The 26,748-nt window shown below is 46.3% G+C and overlaps 1 protein-coding gene and 1 long non-coding RNA gene across 2 annotated transcripts; one reads left to right on the top strand and one right to left on the bottom strand.

The window, feature by feature from the left end:
- Nucleotides 1–8,695: 8,695 nt before the first annotated feature.
- LOC135372473 (uncharacterized) lies at nucleotides 8,696–9,907 on the bottom strand. The gene has a single exon (XM_064606081.1). It carries the CDS (start codon nucleotides 9,905–9,907, stop codon nucleotides 8,696–8,698), a length of 1,212 nt encoding a protein of 403 aa, XP_064462151.1.
- A 1,371-nt stretch (nucleotides 9,908–11,278) lies between these two features.
- LOC135372515 (uncharacterized) lies at nucleotides 11,279–12,392 on the top strand. The gene is made up of 3 exons (XR_010416017.1): nucleotides 11,279–11,493; nucleotides 11,559–11,735; nucleotides 12,265–12,392. It is a non-coding gene; the product is annotated as an uncharacterized LOC135372515 (long non-coding RNA).
- Nucleotides 12,393–26,748: the final 14,356 nt, after the last annotated feature.

The following is a 26,748-nucleotide window of genomic DNA, read 5'->3' as shown; positions in this document are numbered from 1 at the left end:
TTGCGGCCACGATCTCAGTAGAAGAAGAAGATTTACCCATGTAGGTTTGATCAATGAGTATTCAAAAAAAGTCACCCGTATTTCATACTCATACATACGGGAAGGTCCCGGAGTTTGACAACCCATCAGCCGGGGCTTGACCAAGACCCCGACTGCCACCGGTCAAGGCTTCTACCCTTCGCCTTTCATCCCCTCGGCACGGTACGGATAACACCTTGGGACTGGGGGCTAGGGTCCGTGGTGGCGCCACTCACCAAACATCAGCGTACGCTGATGCCCCCTGCGGGGAGTCTCGGCATGAAACGCCGATCGTAGGAAAAGCACACTGTTCCACGAAGAATAGGTGAACTGCAGTTCATGCAAGCAAGCATGCTTTCTTGCTTGCTTGCTTGCTTGGCCGGGCGATCTACCTTCCGTTGTTGCGGAAGGCACGTTGCCAGAGGACCGTACCTCCTGGGCTAACTTCATGGGTACCTTACGGACAGCTAAGGAGAATCCATCGTGAACACCCAAGGCATTCGGGTCATCTCCCAGTTTTGATGATCCTAGCGAATAAGCCACGGTAGCAAGGTCAATTCGGCGAATTGCAGGGAACGGACATCTCGGTCATTCGACCGGTTGGTACAACACGTTTGGAGTTCAAAGGGTTAAGGCTGTTTCCCGGCCTTCAATGCATTCGGCGAGTTGGGATTCGGCAGATTGGGAAGACACCGTTTCATCGGCTTACCACGTCCCAGTATTTTTAGCGTGCAGGAAGCTTGGGACCATGTTTTCTGGACCGGAATTTTCCAATACCACTTCTTTTCGTACAGCCATTGGGATGCCAATGTACTGACGCACAAACCACACAGGACAGGTTCCGTGATTGTCTTTTCTTTTTAAAAATGTTTTTATTTCCTACATTAACTCCCAACACATGACCTAAACTCGGCTAGTTACTTGGTGTAACAGTTGTATTTTTTCCGAACTTTAACTGTAACTATTTCTTATTGCTTTTCAATAGTTCAGCATTGTGACTTTTCGGTCTTCTGAGCGTTTTGAGTTTCCTTCATCGCAGCAATTGAGAATGTAGAATTAATGGCCCTGAGGGTGTAGTAGGTATGGCCTTGGTTTTCATGACACCGGCCAGCATGAAAAAAGAAAAAGAAAGAACAAAACAAACAAAAATGCAAAAAAGAAATAAAGAAACAAGGGAAAGGGTGCAGGCTAGCTGGTATAGATCCATGAAGAAGACCGAGAGACACGGACACAGAAGACGACACACGTAGGTTCTCAGACACAGCAATAAGTTTATTGGTTCATCTCAACTTAAAAGCTAAAAATCTTCGAAGGGGTGCGAGAGGAATAAAAGACGCATTGCTAACTACGTTTCCCTGGTGGCAATCTCCAAGGATTCCCGAAACAACCTTTGGTGTGCGTATGGTTCCCACGCAAGCACTGTAGTGTCCTTGAAGCAAGGCTGGCAACCTTTACAATCTCGTAAATGATCTACCAGTTCCGAAGACCCGGCCATTCTTTCAACATTTGCTGCATGTTCCCTAATCCGGTCATTGAGGCACCGGCGCGTCTGGCCAACGTACATAACATTGTACATACATTGTAAAGGTTGCCAGCCTTGCTTCAAGGACACTACAGTGCTTGCATGGGAACCATACGCACACCGAAGGTTGTTTCGGGAATCCTTGGAGATTGCCACCAGGGGAAACGTAGTTAGCAATGTGTCTTTTATCCCTCTCGCACCCCTTCGAAGATTTTAGCTTTTAAGTTGAGATGAACCAATAAATTTATTGCTGTGTCTGAGAACCTACGTGTGTCGTCTTCTGTGTCCGTGTCTCTCGGACTTCTTCATGAAAAAGAAATAAATAAAGGAAAACGACACACAACGATGGGAAGGCAAGAGCGAAGACATCTCTCCGTTTCCTCCTTTCGCACCTGCACCCTCTTTCCCCAGCTCCCTCCTCCATGTCACAGTCTTCTTCACCATATAGGTGGCGTGCATGTGACGTCACACCATAGCTTTACCCGTGCTTTTTCCCTTTCTTTTAAACCGCCACACCCGCCTATGCGCCGGTGCTTCTTTTCCTTCTTTCTGGTGAAGCGGCGCACACTATCGCACCCCACCTATATAAGACACTCACCACTTGCTATAGACATACATGCCAAGGGGATGAAACTCGCGAGTTCCTTTGCGGACTAAAGTGAGGCGCTGCGAGCCTTTCGCGTCATCAAACGTCATGAAACGTCAAAATTTTTACGTCGAAGCGCGAGTTCTCTACCGAGAGCATCCCATTGGCTCCTGCGGCCGCTCCCCTGGTATGCGAGCGCTCATTGGTCGGTTTGAAATTATAACCTTTTCGTGGCGCGGGAAAGCGGTCACCGCCGTGTCTGGGGTGCCGGAGCAGTTCGCCGTAAAGTTTCGAAATATGGTGCAGCAGGGACGCACGCATAGCATCTTTGCCGGTACCGCTTTGGATGGCTTTTAGTGCCCGTCGATACCGACTCTGCAAAACTCGAATCCTCTTGGATACTTCTGCAAGTAAATTCAGTGATAGATAAGTGGAAGGCGCAGGTCTGCTTCGCTTGCTTGGCGCGACAACGATTCAAGAAGGATCAATACTGTGTTTTCCACTCGATGGCAGGTAAGTCAGTTCCTATTCCATTCTGCCGCTTAGCGTAGCATAGCATAGCACCGCACCTGTGGCATATACTCAGCATTTCGGCCGGTAGAATTTTTAGTCTTCACGTTTTCTGATCCCTGTTCTGGTCTTTCTTGCTCAGGTATCAACTAGGTACTGCTCAACTCATATCTGCTTCAGAAAAGCATCGGCATGGACGCAATAGAATGGATATGCCAATGGAACATCATCTTTTGGCTTAGCAGCTGCACAGGTTCCTTTGTGACGGGTCAGCCTTGACATGTGACACTATACAAGCAGCAAAGGGATATGGACATGTTTCCTGTCATGCTGGATTTGTGAATGTGTGTGCCTGTGCAGTGAATTTACTGATCTACTGTGAAGTCTTCCACTTGAGACATCAGCTAACAGTGAATGTGAAGTTGCTTCGGCATATTACTCGAACTTCAGAAACAATGTTCATGTCAAGTTCGTGTTTGGCGCAGATACAGAAGACTGCATATGTGTGATTTGGAAATACCAATCCCGAAAAATAAAGCACCTTGTGCAACAGAAAGAGCCAACGCTTCCGCGTTTTATTTATTTCACTGGATGCGAACGAAAATCCAGAACCGCCAAAGCGGGGAGAGAACAGAGGGGAAAGGGAAAGAGAACCCATCGGCAGCGTCGCTTTACGTCACGCGTCACCCATGGAGACAAAATAAAACAAAGCAAAAAACTACTCTACCGAGGCCCAACGATTGGCCCGACGTCTGAGGTCACGTGAGTTTTTCCCGACAATAGAAATATACTACACGTTCATTCCCCTGTACATGCCCTCTGGTAAACCACGTCTTTCTGGCCTCCATCCTCGTAGTTTCTCTCCGATACTGAGAGTGTGTACACATTTTACTTGCATTTTCCAGTGTATAATGTTCGGCCCCACGCAACCTGCATATGCTGAAATCAGTTATATAAATGCAATAGCGCCTGTCCGTGTCCGCCCTGTGTCCTCGACTGTTCGCACTCCTCAGTTATGACTTTGTACCAAGTGGGCAACTCTTCTACCTTGCTGTAATAAGTTGGACGGACCCCCGTTGTACCTGACGGGAAACTTTTCTTCGCCCAAATGTGCGCATAAGCAGAAGTCATCAATTTGTGTATATTACTTTGGCGAGGTCTGTAGGAACGAATGGCGACAGAAAACGCCAGGAATATTACTTTTGTTCGTGTGTGAGCTAGAAACCTTTCCCCTTCAGCAGATATGTGTGTCCAGAAAGGATGAGTGTTTTGCTGAAGGAGAAAACTTGCGCGTTGTAGTGAAAAGAAACAAAATAGGAGACAGCGACCTTTACGGTGCACACATTTTTGTGCGGAGTGCTAATTGTTCCGCTGTTTCAGATGGCTCCGCCAACCAATAGGTCCAGACACTGGACAAAGCCCAGCCACCGAGACCGAAATCGAGACAGGAACCGAAGTCCACGACGACGGGACGCCGCGACGATGGCGCAGAGGGAGCAGAACAGGGTCACGGTCCTCGCGTGGACTGAACCCTGGGGCATGCAGCCACAGGGAGTACGCGGGGACCCGTGGCTCAACCGGTTCCAAGACATTCGACCCATACAGATGGGCCAAGCGGCGGTGGAGCAGGAAGCGGAGGTCGTAACGGCACCTTCGGGGCACGTACTCGAGACGTGCCCAACTTGCGGCGCCTTCGTCGTCAGCAGGGCTGTGCACATCCGCACGAAGCGACATATTGAAGCACTGCTGGCGGCGGAGGAAGCAGCTCCGAAGAAGCAGAAACCGAGAAAAGAACCGAGAAACCGTAGATATGTAAATATAATTGTTATTTGTAATTGTTCGTGAAAGAATGTTAATGTATACAGATGGAACACAATAAAATTTATCTGAAACTTGTAAACAGTGCATTATATGTATTTCCTTTGCCTTCGGCGATAGACTTTAGTATGGAGATAAGTATGCGGACGATAAAGCTGGATAAAGCAACCAGCGAGGGGGCTTCTGTGGCAAGCCATGATTGACCACTCTGAACTCCTAGAAGGCAACCAGGAAAAAACGGCACTTGCGTATCTGGAACCAAAATAAAACTACGAATGCGCCGAATTTTCCCCCAGATTTTCCCCAGTTCATCATGATGATGATGACTGGAGTTTTAATGGCGCATTAACTACATAGGTCATAATGCGCCAACACTGTGATTAAAATAAAACTAGCAAGAAGTAGGTGCAGTACTTAAAAAAGGAGAGAAGTAACATCTAAAATACAAGACTAAAACTACACAAGACTTACAATTCCAGTGTCTTTTAAAAAATTAAAAATTTTACTGAAGGGAATAATAGCCTCATCGCCAAGCAAGAGCGCTGGATGAAGAGGCAAAAAATGCGTATAAAACTCTGTAAAATGATGCTGGCGATGGATTTCGTGGTGTGGGCAGGTGATAAGAATGTGGATGACAGAGAGGAGTTCGCCACAGTGCTCACACAGTGGCGGCTCTTCTCCACAGAGTAAGAATTTGTGCGTGAGGAAAGTGTGGCCAATCCGCAACCTTGTTCTCAGAACACTCAAGAGACGATTTTCCTGGCGGTCTCCGTAACTTTGGATGTGTTGCTTAACTAAGTGTAGTTTGTTGTGTGTCTGAGTGTTCCAGAAACTCTGCCATTTTGAATACAGTGATTTCCTAAGTGCTGACCTAATATCATGCATCGGTATCTCAAAAGAACTGATGTCTTTTGAAGCTGCGGCAGCAGCAGCGCGGTCAGCAACCTCATTGCCTTGTATGCCTGTGTGGCTAGGCACCCAGCATAAAATAACTGAATATCCTCTCTTTTGTGCCACACTCACTAAGGACTGTGCACGCTGAATCAGAAAATTCTTTGGTTTGCGTATGCAGCAAATAGCATTTACAGAACTTAAAGAATCTGTATATATAACTGCAGACTTGATACAGCCTTGAAGAATGTGCGTAAGTGCAAGGATGATTGCATAAATCTCTGCGGTAAAGATAGATGCTATATTGTTTAGACGATGTGACCTCACACATGTGCCACAGGTCATGGCACAGGTCACACCTGCACTAGACTTTGATCCGTCCGTGTAAATTTCTGTGTGAGTCCCGAAACTCTCCCTCAGGTGTGCAAATTCTTGCTGTAGTACATGTGTAGAGGTGTTGTGTTTGCTGTATTTAGTCAAAGAGGTATCATGGCTTGGAAGTGGTTCCCAAGGTGGGACCACCTTCCCATATTCAACAACTTGGCAATTATAGGAAGAAAAATTGTGATCCCCATTATCTTGTTCAATTCTCATTGAAAGAGGGGGGACTACTGAAGGCCTGTTAATAAACAGCTGTTCGAAACGTGTACTTTTAACACAAGTCAGTGCGGGGTGTTGTGCACAACTCCTTATTCTTAGAGCATATGACACTCCAAGATAAAATCGTCTTCTATTCAACGAATATTCATGGGATTCCACGTACAGACTTTCGACTGGAGATGTTCGGAACGCACCAAGGATAAGCCTGAGCCCTTGGTGATGAACAGGGTCTAGGGCTTTCAATACAGATTGGCGGGCTGAGCCGTAGACGATAGACCCATAATCTATCTTGGACCGAATGCAGGCACTATATACACGGCGGAGTGTCTCCTCGTCTGCACCCCAAGATCTATGAGAGATGATTTTCAGTAGATCCAGTGACTTCACACATTTTGCCTTCAGGTTTTGAATATGGGGCTTGAAAGTGAGCTTTGAATCAAACGTCATGCAAAGAAATTTGCATTCTGATTTCACAAGAATGTCCTGTTCATTAAGTTGCAGCGCAGGAGACGGAAACACTCCTCTGATTCTCGAGAAATGAACGCAGATTGTTTTTTCAGGAGAGAATTTAAACCCATTATGTGAGGACCATTTTGCCATTTTATTTATACAGAGTTGCATCTGTCGTTCACATCTGGGTAAGCTCGCTGAACAACAAGATATCTGGATGTCATCCACATACAAGGAAAAGGATATAGAGGGTGGGATGACACTGGCTATAGAGTTGATTTTGATAAGGAATAACGTGACGCTCAGAACAGAGCCATGCGGGACACCATTCTCCTGCACGAACAAACGGGATAAGGTAGTTCCCAGCTGAACTCTGAATGTTCTGTGTTGTAGGAAATCAGCAATACATTTAAAGAGACGACCCCGTATACCGAACGAATGGAGATCCTGTAGGATGCCATATCTCCACGCAGTGTCGTATGCTTTCTCCAAATCAAAGAAAACTGACAAGCAGTGTTGTCTCCTGACAAAGGCTTCACGGATTGTTGTTTCTAGACGAACGAGGTGGTCCACTGTGGAGCACCCCATTCGAAAACCACATTGAAATTCTGATAGGCACTTATTCATTTCAAGAAAATAAACCAGACGGTTATTGACCATTCGCTCAAAGGTTTTGCCTATGCAGCTTGTCAAAGCGATGGGACGATAACTGGCAGGACAAGACACTTCCTTTCCGGCTTTCAGGAGAGGGATTATGGTGGCAATTTTCCATGCAGACGGTAGTGTCCCCTGTACCCAAACGAGGTTGAAGAACCGAAGTAAACATTTTTTTGATATGTCAGACAAGTTCTGTAGCATTGAGTATGCAACACGGTCTGGGCCAGGAGCAGTCGCTTTTGCTGACAACAAGGAGCGTGACAATTCTACCATGGTGAAAGCCTGGTTATATCCAAAACAGTCTCCACCATTTGCTGAAATCTTTTGTTTTTCGGACCTTTGTTTAATTTTAAGGAATTCACTGCTATAATGGGAGGAACTTGAAATGCTTTGGAAGTGTTCCCCAAGTGCATTAGCCTGTTCTTCTAGGCTTTCGCATACCTGACCGTTAACTTCTAAAAGAGGGACTGAATGACTGATATGTTCTCCTCTGATTTTGCGAAGTCTGTCCCATACAGTTTTGGATGGAGTATTACAAGATAGAGAAGATATGAAGGTTCGCCAAGAGGACCGTTTAGCCTGTTTTCGTGTCCACCTGGCCTTCGCTCTTGCCTTTTTGAAAAGTAAAAGATTTTCTGAGGTGGGGTATCTCCGAAATGTACCCCATGCACGATTTTGAAGTTTGCGAGTTTCCTCGCATTCATTATTCCACCAGGGTTTAGGTCGCTTTGGGAGGCGACCAGATATCTGGGGAATAGATACTGTTGCTGCATCAAGTATGACGTTGCTGAGAAGACAATTAGCTTCTTCTATCATTATACTATCAAAGGGAATTAAAGATAGGTCACTTCTTTCTGAAAACTGCTTCCAGTCGGCTAGTTGGAGTTTCCATCTAGGGGGGCGTGTTGTTAGAGGGTTCACTGGCGCAAGATATTTTAACACCACAGGGAAGTGGTCGCTCCCAAGTGGGTTTTCTTCTACAGTCCATTTTATCTCTTGAAACAAAGATGGACTGCAAAAGGACAGGTCTAAGGCTGAGAGAGATTGACTTGACGTGTGTATGTATGTAGGTGCCCCTGTGTTTAAAATACAGATGGATGTTGATAACAAGAACTTCTCTAACATTTTCCCTCGTGTGTCCGTTCTTGTACTGCTCCAAAGTGGGTTGTGAGCATTGAAGTCACCCAGAAGTATAAAAGGGCTAGGAAGTTGGCTGCACAAATTTTCTAAGTCTCTTTGCGTAATTGTGCCTGCTGGTGGCAAATAGATTGAGCAGATGGTGACTATCCTGTCTAGACACACCTGCACAGCTACAGCTTCCAAGTTTGTAACTAGATGAACAGCTTTGGTTGGGAGAGATCCTCGAGTGACGATCGCAACACCACCGGATGCACGGGTGGCGTCAGTTCGATCTCTTCGAAAGACATTGTGTCTACGCAGTGGATTTTGTGTTTGTGTATTCAAATATGTTTCTTGAAGACAAAAACATGATGTGTTATACTTCTCGAAAAGATCGTTGACGTCATCTACATTAGATAGTAACCCACGGCAATTCCATTGGAGAATTGTGTGCTGCATAATGATTGCAGTACTAAGAAGAAGGACATGTGTCAGGAACTTTTGCCGACTAGGAAGAGCTTTCATTACCTATCTTTTGTTGGGGGTGTGACCCGTGGCCTCGTGGGCTTTTTCCGCGCGGCCGCAAGCTCCTTGTCAGATATGTCAGGCAGTGACCCACTCCCCGACAGACTAGCCTTATTCTTTTGGAGGACTTGGGAGCTCGTGCTCGCAAAGGAGCGCTCAGAGCTCGTCTCATCCTCGCAATCCATGGATGTAACCTCCGTGGACTGTGAGGACAGGAGTGGCGCCGGTGTTAGCGACGCCACAGGAATTTCAGGAGTTGGAGGTGGATCTGCACCTCCTTGGATCTGACTTGCGTTGGTCTGGGTGAATATTGACTGCTCGGTCTGGGTGTACTGTGTGACTAGTTTTACTTTCTGTTTTACAGCTGTGGCAAAAGATTTCTCGAAAAAGATGGGAGCTACTTTTTTCCTGGCTTCTGGGTAAGTGAGGTTCTGCGTGACTTTAACATGTAGGACTTCCTTTTCATATTTCCATTTTGCACAGGATCTCGAGTAGGATGGGTGGTTAGAAGAGCAGTTGACACAACAGTCTGGCCCTTTGCATTCTTTTGTTTCGTGGTCAGGCTTCCCACACCGTGCGCAACAGGCGGAGCCACGGCACGAGTCGGCAGCATGACCGAATCTGTTACAACGGAAGCAGCGCAACGGATTTGGGATGTATGGGCGAACTTCTGCTGACAGATATCCTACTTTTAACTTTTGAGGCAGAGTCGGGCGATCAAAGGTAAGAATAATATTGCGGGTTGTAATGTACTCATTGTTCTTTCTTATTTTTATTTTTCGTACATCTATGACGTCCTGGTCTTTCAGGTTTAGAAGAATTTCCTCAACGGGCACGTCGATGAGTTCAGATAGGGCGATGACGCCTCGGCTGGTGTTCAGTGTCTTGTGTAAGGAAGCTGATATTCTTTTTCCCAACATTTCATTTGTGTTCAGAATGGCCTCACAGTCTGTTTCAGAAGTGCACTTTATTAACAAGTCGCCAGATCGCATGCGCTTGATCTCAGGTATATGTCTAGACAGAGATGCCACCGCCTTCTCCATGAAGAACGGCGACATCTTACCCAGGGGCACTATCTTTTCTTTGTCATTTCCTGTTGCTGAAAGCACGATGTATTTTGCTATGAAGTTGGTAGACATTCTTGTTTCAGATACTTCGGTCCGGGGACGTTTGCCGCCCCCGATCGTAGAGGAAGAGGAATTTTTAACCATGCGCGGTTTTAGAAAATGGACGCTCCTAAGAGTCGCTCACGTTTGACGTCCATACGCGTGAGAAGGTCCCGGAGTTTTAAGGAAAACCCATCGGCCGAGGCTTGACCAAGACCCCGACCGCCACCGTTCAAGGCTTCTACTCTTCGCCTTTCATCCCCTCGGCACGGTACGGATAACACCTTGGGACTGGGGGCTAGGGTCCGTGGTGGCGCCACTCACCAAACATCAGCGTACGCTGATGCCCCCTGCGGGGCCCAGTTCATCATAAAGAGCATTTTGAACAACTACACCTCAATTAACTGACTTTAATCGGGAGATGAATATGTGTAAGATATATAGGCCGCGAGTACATGCTATGAGAAGCGCGTGCACTATGGTGAGCTACAATGAATGGTGTGCTGAACGGCGACTGAAACCGGGCCATGACGACTTGCTAGCCGATAGGTGGCTACTAAAGGCTCGGCCAACACCAGCTAGATAGATGAAGCCTGTTTTTTTTTTCCTTTTCGTCTAATAAATATATCCCCCCCCCCTGTGCAGTACCTCCTCTCCCTCCTTTGCTACGTGATATATATAGTCATAATTCGTTTGCTACTGCAATTCACTGTTCTACGAATTCAAGAAACCGCAAATGACAAAAAAGAAAAAATTTGGGAGTGGTGATACGTCATGCTTCACTGATATGATTACGGCTGAGAGACGAGCTTCCGTCTTGGAATGTTGTGGTAAAGACAGCGCCTCAATGCGTTCCAATGAAACTCGGCTTATCTTCCGTATCGTAAGTTGCAGACATTGCATTCCTGGTTTTGACCAATTACACTCAATGCGATCGTACCAGACCTCGTTAGCCTAGCTTGGCATGCGAGTGACGTCTCATGTTTATTCATTCTTTGCTTGTTCTTGCTGAACATCAGACATCTTCTGGAGAACGCCAGGAATCATTAACCCGGACCCGAAAAAAAACCAAGACTGCCAAAGTCGAAGCAGACTTGGATTCATCAGTGACTCAAGACCTCACAACCGGAAGATTTCCATATCCCACAGACGTTCTAATAAAGTGCCTCCTGAACAAAGGACAGTTCATCGTTCAATGCGGAGGTCGTGTGAGCAGCAGCAGCATCGTCATCACCGCTGCCCAATCATCGTCTTCATCGTGGCATCGCCCATCCACATAAGCGATGGGCGCGAGAGAGGCCACGAGAGTTCATCGGTCAGCGTCGACGCATCAACATCTCATGAGCTCTTTAATTCGGCCCTTTACCAACCTAAAGCATTAATAAACGTCTACCTTGCCTTTGGTAAAATGCCTGCTGATGCATAACTTCAGTCAACATCTGTCCTGGCCAAATGGGGACGTCATCTGGACTGCCACTTTGTCATCACCGCCCGTTAGTGACCAGCTGGACCACGCCGTCTTCCCATTTCGTCTCTAACATGTGCTATGACCAGTGGCGGAAATCGCAAAGTGACGCTGACCAAATGGACTTCTATGACAAATCAAGTCATCAACATTCATGTTCACGAAAATATTCACCATGCAGAGTGTGAACATGGTGATCTCCCATGACAACTGTAGTTTGACAAAGGTAAGGCATAGAAAAGCAGGTAGAAATGTCTTGCTCTCCTACACTGAATTCCTTCTTACTGACAGGGGCCGAGGCACACCTAAAGTTCAAGAACATAGTCTGTGCTAAGATGCTTTTGAACAATATTGGACAGCTGTCATCTATTGGGCAGACGTACAGCGCAGAAGTGTACCCCCCACCAGCCTTCTGCTTCAATTCCTTCCCAATGATGCATGCGTAGACCATGAAAGGAATGAAGCTAGGTTGGTATTGTTCCAAGGCTGTCTAATCATGTGAAACCTACCAAACAAGACGCAGTCTTTAGAGGTACGTGTCACATGAATCGGTTACTTCGCTGACAGACAACAAGTAGCTTGCATGGCTTCAAAAATGTTCTGCTATATAGTTAACAGCAATCGCTCAGCAAACATAGAATGAGCTACATGTAGTACAGCTGTTCAAGTCCAGCGTTTTTTAGCGTTTACAAATTTATAATAAAAAAGCTATGAGAGCAGCACAGATGTCGTTTTTGCAGTTTAGTTATACTAGAGAACACTCTCAAAGAAAGCATGTAATCACAAGATGACTAATTACCCTAAAATGGTTAGTAAATAACTTTTTAATCCGGGAATATCAGGCAAAAGCGAGAGAGCACAACAAGAGACAATCCTCTTCGAAAGCCATTCTACCTTTTAGAAATCCTGAAACGGGCGTTCACCGCATGCATCCATTGGTAAATTTCGTGACTGTGAGTGTTATTCGCTACAGTCATATGCGAGGTCATGTTCACAGGTCACTCCTGGCTGCCACGGACTTCAATGAAAATGGATGCTGGGCACAGGCAATGTCAAGCAGTGCTGAACTCCGGTACAAAGTCAGTCACCCAAAAGATCAGGACGGCAAAGCAGTGCTAAAGACTCTGAAAACATCACCCACTTATCGTATGGATCAGGCGAGCATCGTTTGAACCATTTTATGCATTCATAATATCTTTGTCATTTCACAGTCTTTACTTCTTTACTTCTACGCACTCAATACATACCATACCAATTCGGTATGTGGTGTCAAAACAAAAATGTGTTGAGAAGGTGTCTTGAAGGAAAATTGACTTACAAACCTTTTTCACATTCTCATCATACCCTTGCGGCTTTCCAGCCGCACCAAAAACAAATCCACGTGGGCAGCACAGAGATTCAATACCAGTCTCGGAGCTTGGGGCGGATGAGGTAATGCGGTGTTCCAGCTGTTGTTTACCCCACCCAGTGCCATCTAATGCCTACAGAATCACCTTATCTGGCTCCCCAAGGTAACCAATGCGCACATATACGCAATTGTCAATCATAATATTAGGCTCTCAATACCACGCCTGCGTGTATAGTTACTGTATGCCCAGCTAGCTAATAGTAGTTACGACACAAATATTACTACCCCTAAGAGCAGTTCTCACCCACAAAAAATAGAGCCGAACATTGAGTTTGCATCGTTAATGTTTAAGTTTCCACGTATCATGAAAAACCATGAATTGACAACTATGAGCTATGCTCGGCAACATGTTATCAAATATCGACAAGCACATGACTTGTGTCTTAGTGCATGCTTTCCATTGTTCCCTCAGTCGCTCGTGCAAAAACGATGACAGAGAAACAGCTTCCACCTCCACCTCCTGTGTCACGTGTAGCAGAACTTGCACGTCCCCACTTTGTTCAGCATCACGAAGGGCACCATATGGGTGACAGTGATAGTATGCGTCATTCGAAACAAGTGCAACTACATGCTGCTGTAATGTACAAAGCGTAGTCGTAATTATGTGCTAATTTTGCAGACGATGTTAATCTAGACTGTCATCCGGCACCTCCTATTGCTGGAAGATTTTGATATTTACCTTGAAGACGACGCAAATTTTACAGCACTGGTAATTCGCTTATTTAGCTCTCAGACAGACTTGTACGTATTTGGAGTACCGTATTTAAAATACTGTATTTTAAATATAATTTGCGGTATTTTGGTACCCTACTCAATACTTTTTGTTTTGTGATAGTAACGAAAATCTCCAACCAAGTTACAGGACGGGGATACCCGACGTTTCGGAGCCAGTTCGGCTCCTTCCTCAGGGGTGACTGTATCTATACTCTATTTAAAATACATTTTATGGTATTTTCTACTCAATACTCTAATTACATATTTTGGATCTCCCTCTCAAACTTTCTGTGTCTCTTCTTTCCATAATCTTGCTTGTTCAGTGGAAATTTCCTGAGTTCTTCGGACTTGACCCGGACATTGGCTCTTCTTGGAAGTCTTCCTTTAGAGATCTTACCCTGTGTGTACTAATCATGGGCGAGTGAGGGTTCCATTATGTGTGCCCTGACGCGGTAATGCCGAATTCTGACCTGCTAGAAGTTTGCTTTGTTCTGGGTCACATATACTCAGTGAAGTTACGTGGTATCTCTTTGTCATCTTTTTGGGACTTGTGCTTAGATGACTCCTATGACACAGCTAGCGTAGTGCGCAGGGTTTAGGTGATTCATGTCACATAGCGGCAACTTGCGGCATTGACCAGTGACCGGTGACTTTTCGCGTTCAAGGATAAATAGTATATCTTAATTGTATTTCAAATACATTTGAAGTATTTTGTACTATATCTTAATTACTTTGATTTTCATGTATTTATACTCTATCTTAATTACATTCTAACGTTAGCATTTATTATCTTATCTTAAATACATTTTTGAGTACCTTGTACATGTCTGCTCTCAGATCACACTCGACAGTTGGACACCCATTCCCCCATGCGACAAGAGAAGCTTGAAATCGTCAGTTGAGCCAAAAGGGAGCCTCGAAAAAACATTCGGGTGCGCACTGGCCAGCCAAACAGAATCCCATGGCAAGCATTTGGGTAATCCTTTGCCAGCCAAACTGAATTCTGTGGCAAACATTTGGGTGATTCTTGGCTAGCCAAAGAGGTATCTATGGCAAACGTTTGGTGCTTATTGGTGAACCAAATAGGCACCTAGGGGAAGTGTTTTGGTGCTTGTTGGCCAGCCTAAGAGGGGCCTAATCGTTGGCCTTTTTGGCTGAAAGGAACCAATCGCATACCGGTACCATACTCTTTGGCATTGCTTAGGCCAGTCACGGCCAAACCTTGACCAATTTTAGAAAATATCTGGCATGTTGCTTGGGTGTATGGCCTTTCTCTGCTCCATTCTACCGGTAGCCATATGCTTTTGAGCAGCTCTTTCTAAAGATGGCTACCGGGCTTTTCCAGCTTCTGGAGCACGAGTTTCTCTCGCCAAAGTGCACGTGGTGTTTCTATACAAGGAAAGCGTGAACTAAGTCGTAAAAACAAGCCACATTCCTCACAGGATTACTACGAGGGGTGTTCAAGTCAAACCGGGACTTTTCATTTTTCGCAAAAGTAAATGAACTTAGCGGCGAGAAATAAGTTTTATTTTTCAATCTAATCTCCAGCTGCAGTAATGCACTTGTCCCAGCGTTTCACGAGAGCATGGATGCCAGCAGCGTAGAAATCCTTACCGCCGCGTAGCAGCCATGATCGGACCGCATTCTTGACCTCGTCGTCGCAGCTGAAGAGGCAGCTCCCAAGGAACGACTTCAGTGGCCCGAAGAGATGGAAATCGCTGGGAGCGAGGTCTGGGCTGTAAGCGGGATGCGGCAGCAACTCCCAGCCAAGTTCATGTAACGTGCATGTCGTGAGATGCGCGGTATGCGGCCGTGCATTGTCCTGTAGGAGGAGGACCCCTTTGGTGATCAGGCACGGCCGCTTTTGCTTCAGCACCTAATGCACATCCCTGAAAACCTGGCAGTAATATGCACTACCTGATGGTGGTACCACTAGGCAGAAAATCAACATGAACAACGCCAGACTTGTCCTAGAAAACCGTGCACATGACCTTACCCGCAGACGGGATGCTTCGGAACTTCTTGGGAGCTGCCGAGCCCGGATGATTCCACTGTGTGAAAAGTGCAAAAGTGCACAGTGAAATGGTGCACCCACATTTCATCGCACGCGATGATCCGATCAAGGAACGGCTGTCCTTCAGTGTTGAAACGGTACCTTAGTTCTTGGGAGATTTCCAGTCTTCTCTGCCGGTCAAACACGGAGAGCTGCCTCGGGACCCAGCCGGCACTAACTTTCCGAAACTGGAGGTGTTCATGAAAGATAGTGTTCTACGTTCCCACAGAAAGGTCCGTCTTTCGAGCCAGTTCGAGAACTGTTATCCATCGGTCCTTGAGGATCAGGCGCTCCACAAGTTGGATGTTCTCAGGAACTCTGACACTGGGCTCTGAGCCGTCCCGGCCGCGTGATCGTCCTGCACTGATGTATGACCGTCTCGGAACCGTTTGCACCCCTCAAACGCTTTGCTGCGGCTAAGTGTATCGTGGCCATACTGAGCCTGAAGTCTTCTGTGAATTTCAGATGACCTTACGCCTTCATTCACAAGAAACTTGATGACAATTCGCTGTTCAATGTGCGTGCTCACCTCGTTGTCGGCCATCTTGTCCAGCACGTGTCTTCTATTTTGCAGAAACTTTGGAGCACCACGTGGTGAACGCGGAGGCCTGCCGCGTGTGAAGAAGAAGAAGTAGCGCGATCCATTTGTACACTCAGAAGACGGAAAGCCCCAGTTTGACTTGAACACCCCTCGTACATGGACATTCAGATGCTGCAACTCTTAGGGTGAAGACTTCTTTTCTTTCCCGGGTGGACTGGGAACGTGAACGAAGACAAAAAGTGACTAAAAACGTGGCCTCATTTGTGTGTACCACTAGCACAAAGAAGCCACCCCTGACTTTCGTGAAGGAATACAGCTTTGTGAAATGGTGGTGTTCTCCACCTGCGCTGTTTCGGTTTCGTATGTCTACCAACGTCATCATTACGCCACGGTGAAGTTTCTTCGGTAGAGGTCTATTTGCACCAACAGACACTGTGTCCATGTGTGTATGTGTGCAAAACACATACACCTACACAGCAGGCGCAGAACTGACCAGGTGAGCACTTGAGGATGGTCGGGAACACTATGGCTACATCGTTCCGACTAAGTTATCTACATAATATAGTTCCCATCACATGCTTCAAGCCCATGAGCAATACCTCATAGAGTACTGCTGCTTTAATCAAAGCTCTAGAATGGACTTGACCATGTAATCAACCAACTCATATCTCATGTCTCTTCCCCTGAGTTGTTCCAGCGCCATGGACCTTGAAAAATACTTTGCTCTCCCAGCTCTGTGTAAATATGCAAGGCTGTGCAGCAGCATGATTTTCTTTCGAGAATGAGGAGGAACTTCGGCTGTTCAGGAACCAATGTCATCCACCTCCTGCAGCACTGTGGAGCACTATGCAGTCTACCAAACATAAGTTTTACGACTGTGGTAAAGGATGGCCACTGCGCATAGTTTATATAAACTGGAAGTATAGTCATCTAGAACACTCACTTTATATTTCTTCTCTGTCTTACATCCTATATGCTATCCCGCAGACTCCCACAGACACAAGTCGGAACAAGGTCCGTAGTATAACTCTTATTTTGAGAAACAGCTCACTACTGCAAAAAACGGACTTGGAAGTACTGCTGCTCTGTCGTGATGTAGCCAGTTTCAGCTTTGCTCCAGAAATAACAGTAACTTTGTGGCATACCTCCAGAATGAAATTCAGAAAGGAATGCCAGGTACCCGATGCACCTCTGAAGCCAAAATTGTGCTCCCCTGCGCATTATCCCCAGTTCGTTATGGAGATTGGGCCACCCAGTCAGTGTTGTCCTATCAGATTTCAGTCTATGCACTAAAGTTCTTAGAGAGTGGCATGCAAGATCAAGACCTTCAGAAATATCTGTGGCACACTAGAGCGTACAGTAGTATTTTTAATATTTTTTTTCTTTGGTGAAGAGTTCAGGACGTCATCTGCCACACCTGTCAAAGCAGAAGACAAGCATGAGCGTGCAAACCGATGCTTGCTCTCCGCGGTGCTCAGTACCAAGTATGGCGCAGTTGATAAGTTTTTGACCACATGGGGGATGTACCGATTTCCGAGAATGATAATGCTGATGAGTTAGTGTTTGATGGCACATCAGCAACTATGGCCATGATGCGCCAAACACGATTTTGGAGAAAACTGGTGTCCAAGCATTTGGACACATTGATGCTATTTATCTTTTATAAGCGAAATTTTATTTTGTTCTTAACAGAATGCACTTGACAGGGATAAGCTTTGTCATTCCGTGAAATAATAAATGATCAAAATGACGAGTGCTGGTAGCGAAGGTGAAGTGTAGCCTCGGTCAGTGCTGTCGCCCCAAAATGAGAAATATTGTGGTACTTTGGATTCGTTTTATGCTTGTGTAGAGCAGTTGACAGTTTTGCTAAGATGTGCTGCAGATTGCCACCCTAGCACAACTAGCGGAACACAAAGAGATATGCCAGTTGGGTCATACAATGCAAGTGATAATTTAAAGCGACAGACCGAATCCAGTTGTGGCACAAAGCTCAGGCACCATAAATGTTCTGCATTCCTCGAGCCTTGAGGTCCTTCTTTAGTTGCCAAACCAGTAGAGTTGGTTGAGATCTCTGATGTCTTTCACATACTGCGCAATGTGGTAACCCATGAAAGATATTGCGCTTTGTGTCGCAGGTGCCCCTTGGGTTCTTACTCCAGTCAATATTGCTAACACGATAGGTCTTGTTATTGTACAGAGTTATGACATTTGCACCAGTTACTTTCTTAATTGCTTCATTTGCTTCTTCACATTTTTATTGTGTTCTTTCCATTTTCCTACTAACATCTGCAAGAGCACTATACGACATATTGAAAGACAAGAAAGCCATAGGGAGCCTACTTGTTGACAAGTCCATAAGCATTGACTTTTCTAATAATGAGCTTTTTTTTTCTTTTGCTGCAATGGCATCCACATACCCAGCGTCGGGAATCGCCCGGCATTGTTGCCGCATTAGCCCTCTCCCGCAATTACGGTAGGATCGCCGCGGGAGAGTTGACCCCCACGTATAGCTGTGCGTAGCTGTCCCGTGTCTGGGGAAAGAGGGATCCTGGTGGTTGAGTGGACCCAGAGGTTGTTTTGGACCCGTCGGGGCCCCTCTGGGAAAACAACACACCACTTTGGCCTCTGCTTCCCATAGACGGGTGGTCCTGGAAGGCCCGGCCAGGACCATTCAGCTAGTCGCCACCTTCCACTTTCGTCTCCTCCCTTCTCATATTTCCTTTTTCCCCTTCTTTGGCGGCGAGGGTCAACCTTGTGCGGTCCTTTCTCTCTTGTGAATCCTGCACTACGGCATAGTGCAGAGGTAATGAATGCCTTGCGCGCCGTGACCACGTACGGACGCCTCATTATTTATTCCAGACATCCCCACCAGCAATGGGGTAGAGTATCGCCTCTGGCGATGAACCTCCCCACTCTCCATTTCAAAATAAAGTTGTTGTATTGTTTGACGCAGTCAGGCCGGGTTAAGAGGGCATCGCTTTTGGAAATGCGCAGCTGAGTGTTATCGGCTTGGGCTGCCACTCCACGTGACCTTGTTGCGCGATCGTTCAGGAAGTGCGGACTCTTGTTGAATGACAATGTTTGCTTCACCAAGAAGAGCCCGAATGCACAACGGAAGAGTCGTGTTCATCTTCTGATGAGGAGTGAATAAACGCTTTTTGACTTAACCACTTTTACTTTTTTTCTTTTTTGGACATCGCAAATTGGGGGGGTCGACCTAAACTCGGGTCGACTTATATTCGGGAAAATACGTAGTAATGCGAAGAGCTAGTAAATAACTTCCCACAAAGCATATTGTTCTGTCGTTCAAGCTACACACACTTCCTGAACCATCAAGGTAGGATACCTGAATTGAAAGATACGGCCGTACATCCCTAACCCAAGGAGATGCTTTAAGTGTCAGCACTTTGGACCCAGTTCTCGAGTCTGTCGCGGGCACACGACCTGTCCAAAGTGTTCTGGCAAGGACCATGCTCCAGAATTATGCCACAACGAAATGCAATGTGCGATGTTGAGGTAGTCACCCTGTCTACTCCAGGTCCTGTCCTCGTTGGCAGGAAGAAAAGCACATACTGAAAATAATGACTGAACAGAATATTTCATACAGAACAGCGAAATCACAAGTAGATTTTGGCAAGAAAGGAACCTTTTCCAACGTGGTGCGCAAGGGAGTGGCGCCACTGAGGAAGTCTGTGGAAACTCAGACCTGCCCTCGGGATTCTGAGTTTTCACCCTACACTCCCCAAACAGAAGTAAGGGACACACAAGTGTCTCTTCCGGGAACTGCGCCTGGTCGAACGACCGCACAGAAGGAAACAGCCACGACCACTTCAAAGGTCGATGGCACTCCATCCATTTGGGACGGGAACACAAAGTGCCCCTCCCAAGGCATTACCCAAAACATGAACACCGATGATGATGACTGCATATCACAAAAGTCATCATCGAGTCTTTCTGGAAGGAGAAGAGAAAAAAAGTAGCGGAAGAGGTAGGGGAACCAAAGCTAATTAGCAACCAAAACAACCACCGAGAAGGATACAACCTCCCTAAACACTATTCTTCTAACTTGAACAGCATACTAATCTCCATCATGCGGACTGGTCTTGTACACAGCCCTCTTATTATCTCCATTATGACTATCCTGCAGTGGAATTGTCGAGGGCCCTTCGCAAATCTCGATGATGTCAACGATCTGTCAGACAGGCATGATGCATTCTGTGTCGCATTACAAGAAACTAACCTAAATCCACAACAGACACACACACTCCGGCGGTGGAACCTACTTCGAAAAGATCGTCTAGGTGCAACACGTACATCTGGTGGTGTTGCAATCCTTACACGAAATTATGTTCCTACAAAGCACCTTCCACTGAAAACAGATTTTGAGGCAGTTGCTGTTCAGGTTTGCCTTCATAGGGTTTTAACAGTTCGCTCTTTATATCTGCCTCCATCGGTGGTGGTAGGTCAAAAACAACAGGAAGATTTACTTGATGAACTCCCATCGCCATGTCTCGTACATGGCGATTTCAATGCCCACAATTCTGTATGGGGCAGTCAAAAAGTTGACAGATCAGGGAAGATGATTGAAAGAATTTTACTTACAAGGCCGATTTGCATGCTCAATACCGGAGCACCACCGTCGAATCCATTCTACAAACCTCCGGCCGTATCCCCAAGCGCCCCAAGCCATGGTGGACGAGTGATTGTGAGAAAATACGAAGGGAACAAAACCGAGCGTGGGGTATCTTTAATATGTACCCCACTGCGCAGAACTTGCTCGCCTTTAACAAAGCACGAGGTAAAGCGAGATGGACACGGAAACAATGATGATGATGATGATGACGATTGGGATTTTTTTGGCGCAGCGACAACGAAGGTCATAATGGACACGGAAACAAGCTCAAAGGGAATCTTGGAGAGGCTTTGTTTCATCATTTACGTCAAATACACCATCAAAGAAAGTTTGGGAGAGACTGAGAAGTATTAAGGGCGACTATCGTAACTTCCCTCTTCTACAAATTAATGGGTTTCCCTGTGACAATTTGGAAGTACAAGCGAACCTCCTGGGTGAACACTTTCAGAGTGTGTCGAGTTCAAGACACTACAGTAAAGAGTTTTTAAAGATTAAAGCAACTAATGAAAAGAAAAGTATATCTACTGGTCGTGGTGAGCGTTTTATACACATGCCCTACATAATATAGCTCACATCACATGCTTCAAGCCCACTAGCAATACCTCCTAGGGCAGTACTGCTGCTTTAATCAAAGCTCTATAATGGACTTGACCATGTAATCAACCAATTCATATTTCATGTCTCTTACCCTGAGTTGTTCCAGCACCATGGACTTTGAAAAATACTTTGCTCTTTCAGCTGTGTGTAAATATGCAAGGCTGTGCAGCAGCATGATTTTCTTTCAAGAATGAGGAAGAACTTCGGCTGTTCGGGAACCAATGTCATCCGCCTCCTTTCAAGAAAAGGGACGAGCACGATATCGACCACCAGGCCCTGCAACTGGTGTGAGCACCGTTCGCGATGGACACTACAGCATAGTCTATGCAGTGTACAGGAGTGCACAAGAGCACTGTGGAGCACTATGCAGTCTACCAAACAGAAGTTTTACTACTGTGGTAAAGGATGGCCACCGCGCATAGTTTATATAAACTGGAAGTATTGTCATCTAGAACACTCTCTCTATATATTTTTTCTCTGTCTCACATCCTATGTGCCATCCCGCAGACTCCCACAGACACAAGTCGGAACAAGATCCGTAGTATAACTCTTATTTTGAGGAACAGCAGGAACACTGGAAAATCCGGACTTGGAAGTACTGCTGCTCTATCGTGATGTGGCCAGTTTCAGGTTTGCTCCAGAAATAACAGTAACTTTGTTAACGAAAGGAAAGTAACTTTGTGGCATACCTCCAGACTGAAATTCAGAAAGGAATGCCAGGTACCCAATGCACCTCTGAAGCCAAAACTGTGCTTCCCTGCGCATTATCCCCAGTTCGTTATGCAGATTGCGCCACCCAGTCAGTGTTGTTCTATCAGATTTCAGTCTATGCACTAAAGTTCCAAGAGAGTGGCATGCAAGATCAAGACCTTCAGAAATATATGTGGCACACTGGAGTGTACAGTAGTATTTTTATTTTTTCTTTGGTGAAGAGTTGAGGACGTCATCTGCCACATTTGTCAAAGCAGAAGACATGCATGAGCGTGCAACCCGATGCTTGCTCTCCGTGGTGTTCAGCACCAAGAATGGCGCAGTTGCTAAGTATTTGACCATACGGGGGATGTACCGATTTCCGAGAATGATAATGCTGATGAATTAGTGTTTGATGGCACATCAGCAACTATGGCCATGATGCGCCAAACACGATTTTGGAGAAAAGTGATGTCCAAGCATTTGGACACATTGATGCTATTTATCTTTCATAAGCGAAATTTTATTTTGTTCTTAACAGAATGCACTTGACAGGGATAAGCTTTGTCATTCCGTGAAATAACAAATGATCAAAAGTCGAGGAGTGCTGGTGACGAAGCAGAAGTGTAGCCTCGATCAGTGCTGTCGCTCCAAAATGAGAAATAGGTTAAAGCGGGGTTACTTGAGGACGGGGGCAAGTTGAGGACAGTTTCGGTTTTTCGCGTCGCATTTTCTTGGGAATGATTGCTTTGCGTCTGTGACACCAGGGTGATGACAGCCACTGTGTGGGCTTTGGAAGCACGTGTCGAATTTCTGCACGTCGCACTTCACAAAGACGTCAGGCGCTGTTTCTCAGCTGTCGTCGAGGTAAGAGGGGTCTTTTTTGTCTCATTTCTAACTTTCGCCAAAATTGACTTCTAATTTACTCAGTTCTCTTCCCGCACTAGTAACATATGACCTTACCGTCATGATGCTGTGGCACTGCCCTGTGTTTTCATGTGCATTACTCGGGTCTGAGCATTGTGGTAGACGCAAGCAAAAGACTAAATTGAAGCCCGGCACTGCGGGGAAAGTTGAGGACAGTCGCTGTTTTCATACACTCGTCACTGTCTATCGTTAGGTGTCACGAAGAATTTGCTGTTGCCTTCTGTGCATGTTTTTGACTTAATAGATGTTGTCTATGATCTTTTCAGATGCCTCGACAGTACAAACGGGTACGTGAACGCAGTTACGGTAATGATGAACTCGCCAGTGCAGTAGCGGCCATAAAGAACGGGATGTCCTACCGAGAGGCGGCCAGTGTTTTCTGCATTAAGAATGCAACCCTTAAGAGATACGTTAAACGTTCAAAAGAGACACCTCTTGTAACAATTGTGGATCAGGGAAGACCTCCTGTCTTTTCACGAGAGCAAGAAACCCACCTCGTCTCAAGGCTGCTCCAACTGGCCGAAAAAGGATTTCCCCTGACATCAAAAGATGTTCGCACTGCAGCGCTCAAGCTTGCTGTGTCTCTTAACCTGAATCATCCATTTCAAGAGCCTGGTGCTGCTGGACGAGACTGGCTTCGAGGATTCCTCAAACGGCACAAGGATCTCTCAATTCGTCAGGCTGAGGGATTGTCACGGGTTAGGGCGGCTGGTTTGACAAGGGAAAGAGCGAACGGCTTTTACGACCTCCTGGAAAAGGCTTTGGAAGAGATGAACTTACAAGGTTACCCCCAACTTATCTACAACATGGATGAGACAGGGTGTCCAATGAACAACCGTCCGCCGAAGGTGGTCACAAAAAAATGTGAGAAGACGGTGGTCGCAAGAACACTGAATGAGAAAGGCGAAAACGTGACTGTCATTGTGATGCAATGCGGCGGGAACGTACATTCCTCCCATGGTTGTGTTTAAGGGGAAACGTTTATTGCCAGAGTTCAACGCAGGCATGCCAAATGGGTCGGTGGTCGTCATGCAGGACTCGGGATACAGCAACGAAGAGATTTTTTTGCAGTGGCTGAAGCACTTCCAGGCTCACTGACCTCAAGGCCGAACTCTCTTGATCTTGGATGGCCACGTGAGTCACACTAAGGACATAGACGCCCTGAACTACTGCATAGAAAACGACATCGTCATGTTATGCCTCCCAAGTCACACAACGCATGCCCTGCAGCCACTGGACACGTGCTTTTTCAAGCTATTTAAGCACACCTACCACCAGCTTCTGAACCAGTGGGTGCGCTTTCATCCAAACGATGTGTTCACAAAATCGAAGTTTGGTCACATTTTGGGACAGGTATGGGCGTCTGTAGCGACCCCTGCTAATGCTTCAAGCAGCTTTGAGGCCAGAGGAATTTTTCCCTTCAACCGATTGCGTGTGCCGGATCACAAATTTGCTCCTACGCAGCTGGATGAACCCTCCACTAGCTCCGCGCTGCAAGGTACGCCACGTCCGGAAGACAGCCCCACCAGATCCTGCGACATCTGTGAGGCAGGTAATCCCTTCACCAGCGAAAATTTCCAGGCAGGCAGGTCGGAGCCGAATGCAGAGTAGCTTTGTGGTCACGTGCCCTGAAAATGTAAGCGAAGCCACCCGACGGAGGGACAACAGAAAACGGGGTGAAAAAAATGATGTCTCAAAGCGTGGGAAAGGTAACGTAAGCGGAGGAACATTGAAGAATAGAAGAAAGGCTACGCCAAGCAGCGGCGTAGGAGAGAAGGACGGCCAAAACAACTGTGGATTTTGTGGGAAAAGTTTCTACGCTGCATGCTCCTCGAAGCAGACCAAATGGATACAATGCCAAATCTGCAGGGTGTGGTACCACGAGGTGTGCGTAGGAACCTTTACTTCGGCTTCTTTCACGTGCGGGAGGTGCGCGTAATTTTCTTTAGTTGATTTCATATGCGTCCTCAACTTTCCCACAGGCACATTTTTTATGTCCTCAACTTACCCATAGGGTGGGGTAAGTTGTTACAAATATGTAGGCTTATAGTTTTGGTTCGTAAGAAATAAATAAATATTCTATCAGCAAAAAAATTGTGGATCATTTCTCAAGGGATTGAGGATTCCAATAACGAATTATGGTATAATTTAAGCGATTATTCTTGCTGATATTAAAGAAATAGTTGAACTGTCCTCAACATCGACCACCTTACCCTATTGTGGTACTTTGGATTCGTTGTATGCTTGTGTAGAGCAGTTTACAGTTTTGCTAAGATGTGCTGCAGATTGCCACCCTAGCACAACCAGCGGAACACAAAGAGATATGCCAGTGGGGTCATACAATGCAAGTGATAATTTAAAGCGACAGACCGAATCCAGTCGTGACACAAAGTTCGGGCACCATAAATGTTCTGCATTCCTCGAGCCCTGAGGTCCTCCTTTAGTTGCCAAACCAGTAGAGTTGGTTGAGATCTCTGATGTCTTTCACATACTGCGCGATGTGGTAACCCATGAAGAATATTGTGCTTTGTGTCGCAGGTGCTCCTTGGGTTCTTAATCCAGTCAATGTTGCTAACACGATAGGTCTTGTTATTGCACAGCGTTATGACATTTGCACCAGTTACTTTCTTAATTGCTTCGTTTGCTTCTTCACTTTTTTATTGTGTTCTTTCCATTTTCCCACTAAGATCTGCAAGAGCACTATCCGACATATTGAAAGACAAGAAAGCCATAGGGAGCCTACTTGTTGAGAAGTCCGTAAGCACTGACTTTTCTAATAATGAACTCGGAGAGGTTACCAAATCTCAAATGGACCAGGGGCAAACACTTGGGGACAGGATACGTGTGTGGCGGCCCGTGCACGACGATGACAACGACTTGCCTCTGCTGGCGCGCGCCACTGCGCCTGCCAGCCAGTTCTACCGGCACCGTCCTAGCGTGAGGCCACGCACATCTGCCCGCTGGGACATTCCATCATCGCCGGTCAGGACTCTTCCTCTACATTTGGTGACCCGAACAACGAACACCATGTTCGGCGTAATTCGGCCATGCAACATCCTAAATTTTTCGGCAAACCAGCAGCGAACCACCCTCTAGCAGGCAAGGCGCACCGGGACCACTGTTCCACCGGGGACCCGCAGGGAGACCACAGTAAGCTGACTTTCCGGCCTCCACCTGCTTCATGATGCTTTCTGCTTTCTGGATGCGTGCCACTGACTCTAGTTTAGTTGTCTTGGTGTTACCGTCGAACACTCGTCCCAAAAATTGAACCTGCTGCTTGAAAAACTCACTCTTCTTGTGATTGATTTTCACATGAGCCTTGGACAATGCTTGTAGAACCAGTGCGAGATGCTGTGAATGTTCCTCTTTTGACCGAGAATAAATGATAATGTCATCGACGTACACGTTACAGAAAATACCGAGGAAATCACTCAAAGCTTCACTCAACATCTTCTGAAACCATGCTGGTGAATTCTTCCAATCAAATGGAAGTCTGTTGTATTCGTATACCCCAAAGGGAGTGACAAAAGCCGTGTACTTCTTGAACTCTTCCTGAAGTGGGACTTGCCAGAAGCCTTTGCATAGGTCTATCCCAGAGAATACGGAACAACCGCCAGTTTCATCGATGATACTATCAATGCGTGGCACTGGAAAAGGAAAGAGCTCCGTTTGCCGGTTTATACACCTGTAATCGGTGCAAAGCCTAAACGAGCCATCTTCCGTTTGCACTATCGTAATTGGAGATGCAAACGTCGAGAGGGACGGTCGAATAATTTTTGCTTGCAGCATCTCTCCCAATTCCTGCTTTAGCCAGCTCCTTTCATCTCTTGACATGTTGTATCGTTTCTTGTGAACAACTGTTGTGTCTTTTAACTCAAATGGCACCTCCAGGCATGTTGTGGCCGGTGGATATTTGTC

Source organism: Ornithodoros turicata, unplaced genomic scaffold, assembly GCF_037126465.1.
Source record: "Ornithodoros turicata isolate Travis unplaced genomic scaffold, ASM3712646v1 Chromosome15, whole genome shotgun sequence".
In the NCBI taxonomy this organism is placed as follows: domain Eukaryota; kingdom Metazoa; phylum Arthropoda; class Arachnida; order Ixodida; family Argasidae; genus Ornithodoros; species Ornithodoros turicata.
This window is presented reverse-complemented; position numbering and strand designations above follow the sequence as displayed.